This window comes from Arachis ipaensis, chromosome B03 (genome assembly GCF_000816755.2).
Source record: "Arachis ipaensis cultivar K30076 chromosome B03, Araip1.1, whole genome shotgun sequence".
In the NCBI taxonomy this organism is placed as follows: Eukaryota; Viridiplantae; Streptophyta; class Magnoliopsida; order Fabales; family Fabaceae; genus Arachis; species Arachis ipaensis.
The window spans coordinates 9,993,225-9,998,122 of NC_029787.2; the positions used below are offsets into that span (position 1 = coordinate 9,993,225).

A 4,898-nucleotide genomic window follows, 5' to 3' on the forward strand; every position below is an offset into this window, starting at 1 on the left:
CCAAACTCGAAGACCAAAACGACACTCGTTTTGTCTCACTCCTCTCCGACATCGTCCGAGGAAACCAGAGCTGGAAACTTGCCTTCAACGACCCTTCTATTTCCTCCACATTGAGGCCCCACCATGTTGAACAGCTCTTGATCCGAACCCTCGACGATTCCAAGTTAGCTTTGAGGTTCTTCAACTTCCTCGGTTTGCACAAGAGCTTCAACCATTCCACAACATCCTTTGCCATCTTGGTTCATGCTCTTGTTCATCAGAAGCTCTTCTGGCCCGCCAATTCGCTCTTGCACACTCTTCTCTTACGTGGGTCGGAACCAAAATTCGTTTTTTCATGCTTCTTGGATTCTCATCGCAAATGTAAGTTTTTGTCAAATTTGGGTTTTGATTTGTTGGTTCAGAGTTACTTGCAAAATAGAAGGGTTTTAGATGCTGTGGTGGTTGCAAAGCTCATGCTTGAAAACAAGTTGTTGCCTGAAGTTAGAACACTGAGTGCGCTTTTGAATGGTTTATTGAGAATTAGAAGGTTTATAATGGTTTTGGAATTGTTTGATGAGTCGGTGAATGTGGGTGTTCGACCGGATTCTTATACTTGTTCGGCTGTCATTCGGAGCTTGTGTGATTTGAAGGATTTTTCCAAGGCTAAGGAGAAGGTTTGGTGGATGGAAGTGAATAAGTTTGATCTGAGTATCGTAACTTATAATGTCTTAATTCATGGGCTATGCAAGGGTGATCGCGTTTCGGAAGCTGTTGAGGTTAAAAGATCATTGAGTGAAAAGGGTCTAAAAGCAGATTTGGTTACATACTGCACCCTAGTTCTTGGTTTTTGTAGGGTACAACAATTTGAAGCTGGATTGCAGCTTTTTAATGAAATGATTGAATTGGGGTTTGTTCCGAGTGAAGCTGTTGTATCAGGGCTAGTGGATGGGTTAAGAAAGCAAGGAAAGGTTGATGATGCTTATAATTTGGTTGTTCAGGTAAGCAGATTTGGTTTTCTGCCAAATTTGTTTGTTTGTAATGCATTAATCAACGCTTTGTGCAAACGAGGAGATTTGGATAAATCAGAGTTGCTTTATAATAATATGTGTTTGGTGAACTTGCATCCCAACGATATTACTTATTCTATTCTGATTGATTCCTTTTGCAGAAGGGGGAGGTTGGATGTCGCGATATCTTATTTTGATAGAATGATAGAGGCTGGCGTAGCAGAAACTGTATATGCATACAACTCTATGATAAATGGCCAATGCATGTTTGGACATTTGAGTGCCGCCGAGTCTTTGTTCGCTCGGATGATCAATAATGGTTTGGAGCCTACTGCGACAACCTTTACGCCGTTGATTAGTAGATATTGCAAAGATCTACAACTACGAAAAGCATTCCAACTGTATGATATGATGATTGAAAAAGGAATTGCCCCAAATGTGTATACCTTCACTGCGCTTATTTCTGGGTTTTGCAGTGCAAATAATATGACTGAAGCATTCAAACTTTTTGTTGAAATGGTGGAAAAAAAAATCACCCCAAATGAGGTAACATATAATGTTATGATTGAAGGGTATTGTAGGAATGGTAAAATTGACAAGGCCTTTGAATTACTTGATGAGATGCTTCAGAAAGGCCTTGTTCCGGACACATATACCTACAGACCTCTTATCAGTGGCCTTTGTTCTGCTGGCAGGGTTTCAGATGCTAAAAATTTTGTTGATGTTCTACACAAACAGGACCGTAAATTAAACGAGATGTGCTATAGTGCACTTCTACATGGTTATTGCAAAGAAGGAAGATTGGTGGAGGCATTGAGCGCTGCTTCTGAGATGATTCAAAGAGGAATCAATGTAGATTTGGTTTGCCATGCTGTTCTCATCGACGGTTCACTGAAGCAACTAGATAGGAAAACACTATTTGGTCTCTTAAAACAGATGCAGGATCAAGGATTGAAACCTGATAATGTAATATATACAAGTATGATCGATGCATTCAGCAAAGAAGGATCTTTCGAGAAGGCTTTCCAGTGTTGGGATTTGATGCTTACGGAGGAATGCTTTCCCAATGTTGTAACGTATACTGCTTTGATGAATGGTCTATGCAAGGCGGGTGAAATGGACAGAGCAGGTCTTCTCTTTAAAAAAATGATGGCTGCAAATGTCCCTCCAAATTCAATCACATATGGCTGTTTTCTTGATCGTCTTACCAGCGAAGGGCATATGGAGGAAGCTATGGGTCTCCACCATGCAATGCTTAAAGGGCTTTTGGCGAACACTGTAACATACAACATCCTTATTCGTGGCTTCTGCAAGTTAGGTAGATTTAACGAAGCCAGCAAGGTGCTTTCTGAAATGACCGAAAATGGCATTTTCCCCGACTGTATTACCTATTCAACTTTAATTTATGAGTACTGCAGAAGTGGCAACGTAGGAGAAGCAGTCAGATTGTGGGATACCATGCTAAACAAAGGTCTTGAGCCGGACTTGGTTGCATATAACTTGTTACTATATGGTTGTTGTATTAATGGAGAGCTCAACAAAGCATTTGAGTTGCGCGATGACTTGCTGAGGAGAGGGGTGAAGCCAAGGCAAAATTTTCGAGTACTGCACAAGGGACAATGTAGGAGCAGTGGTTAAACTGGCATACCATACTAGACAAACTAGAATCTGATTTGATAACAAGTAACTTCTGCAGATGCGTTTTTTGTGCAACTAGAGTTCAACATGGCAATGGAGTTACACAATTGAAGATTGCTATGCCATATCAAAATAGATAGCATTGCTCTCTTGGGGTTGAATTATCAGAAAAAGTTTCAGCATTGCGATATGGCGTCATATTCAAATCGGAAGGACCTGGTAAAATTCTTGTTAGCTTTGGTTTCAATTTGCTTAATATTATGTATCACTTACATTTAGCTCTTTCATCTCTTACATTTACTTTGCAATTTTTGGTGCAGACTAAACGCGCCAGACATGAATCCTGAGGAAGCTACCTATCCATACAAAAAGGGAGACAAAAGATTGTGTCTTCCTTTGGTTCCACACACATGCACTAACTGCTTGTTTATACTCGCTGTCAATAAGTGCCTTTTATGACTGGTTCATGATGGATTCTTTTTTGAATTGCTTATACGAATACTTTCCCCTTGTACATACACAAACCTGAAGATAATTTTGCAGACTTGTGAAAGCTTATAGCAAGAATCGTGTATATTATAATTCTTCCTCAATGTATTCCAGAGGCCTTTGCTTCAAATTTTAGGGCCAATGTTTCTGACTTAGTTTATTTGTTTTCCATCCCTTGTAACTGTTACTTATATCTATGAAGAAAAGAAAGAAGGAGAATGGATGGCATGTTTTCAAGTTATGCTGATTATCAGTGAATTATAATACATGTCCTACATTTTTTTGTTTGATATTAATTAATCTTATATTATGCAGTAAGATTAATGATTTAATTTCTATGTGCTATCTTTGTAAAGATGGTTTACTCAATTTATGAATTTTCACAATCATCTAATGAAACTTTAAAATGAAATAAATTTCTAAACATGTTTTGTAATTTTAATATTTTATATCATAACAATAAACCCGTTTTAATTTAATTTTGTATTAGTGATGGTGAAATAGAACAAAATGGAAACCGTCCAGACACTTCCCAATGTCTTATTCTTCCACCTGGCATATATCCCACTTATCAAAACATTTCACATAAACTTAATTGCAGCATTCTGTATTTTCAGTACAGATGATTCCTATTTTCAAATTAAAGTTTTCATCATCATCATTAGTATCAACTAAATGACTAACTGCAAATTCTTTGTGGGCATGCAAATCTAAGAAGGGATGTAATCTTGTAATCTCCAAGAAGTTTGATCTGTTATCCTTCATGAAAAGTTGAGAACTCAGGTAAAGCCTAATCATCTTGATTGGGGAGAAAACTATAGCAGTTTCAGTCCACCTGTTACATCATCTACCACTTCAACAGGTCCTGCATATTAATATATATCAAAATCAGATTAAATCAAACTATACTTGAGCTGTTTATATAATTTGGGGGGGCAAAGGGATGAGAAACTGCTACTGGGGCATGACAAGAGAGGGGGATAAAAAAAGAATGATAATTAGAGGAGACCATTACCAAGAATTGCCATCACAGTTCTTGAATCTGGAAGAAGAAAAATGGGAACAGTAAATTAACGCAGATATCATAAAAAGTAGAAAATGGAACAAATGAATAAAGAAAATCCAGATAAATTTAGCTATGCATTCTATCTAATATTGAGCATGAAGATAGAGTTACAGATAGTCCAAAGGATTGGATTGAACATCTCTTCTGCTAGAATGTACGCATGATCGTGCAATTTCAAGCATGAATTAAACTCCAAGATAATAGGTAAGCGAAAAAGGGGGCAATAAGAAAACTATTTCATTTTAAACTGATTGCAGGAAACTATCTCTACTTTCAATTTTAGCAATGGATTGCCCCATACAAATATACCGGACATCAAATGCAGGACAACATTTTTTATTTCATATGACGCTGCTATGAAGTACTAAATTTAACACAACACAGTGGTGAAATTTCCAACTATGTCGTGGATACTAGAAATCAATTAGCTACAAACTAAAGGAAGTTCCCACTACTCACTTGGTGCAATCTGTGTTCTCCCAGCATCAATTGTGATATGGGTGGGTAACTTCAGTGATTTAGCCCTTTCCTGACACATTAAGCAATTTTACTAGAGCAAACCCAACTTCAGAGAGAAGAAATATGCATTAAAGCATTCATGGCAAAAGGGAAAGAAAACAAAGGTAATATTGGTGCTTGAGGACAAAGTGAATCAAATTTATGGAGATGCAAAATTGAAGAATAAGAAGGCAAATGAGTGAAATGACTAATTGATTTGA

At 37.5% G+C, this 4,898-nt stretch overlaps 2 protein-coding genes across 2 annotated transcripts in view; one reads left to right on the forward strand and one right to left on the reverse strand.

The window, feature by feature from the left end:
• On the forward strand, positions 6–3,418 carry LOC107632504 (putative pentatricopeptide repeat-containing protein At5g59900; the record flags this gene model as incomplete). The annotated part of the gene is made up of 2 exons (XM_016336176.2): positions 6–2,843; positions 2,945–3,418. A coding segment is annotated over one exon (2,619 nt), but the record flags the coding sequence as incomplete, so codon positions are not given.
• LOC107629609 (peptidyl-tRNA hydrolase 2, mitochondrial) overlaps positions 3,568–4,898 on the reverse strand; it is a 3,150-nt gene continuing 1,819 nt past the window's right edge. The window contains exons 5-7 of the mRNA XM_016332432.2: positions 4,639–4,708; positions 4,129–4,155; positions 3,568–3,978 (exon numbers count right to left, since the gene is read on the reverse strand). Coding sequence (XP_016187918.1) covers positions 3,929–3,978; positions 4,129–4,155; positions 4,639–4,708 — 147 coding nt within the window. The 3' untranslated portion in view covers positions 3,568–3,928. The remainder of the gene's footprint in view (positions 3,979–4,128; positions 4,156–4,638; positions 4,709–4,898) is intronic.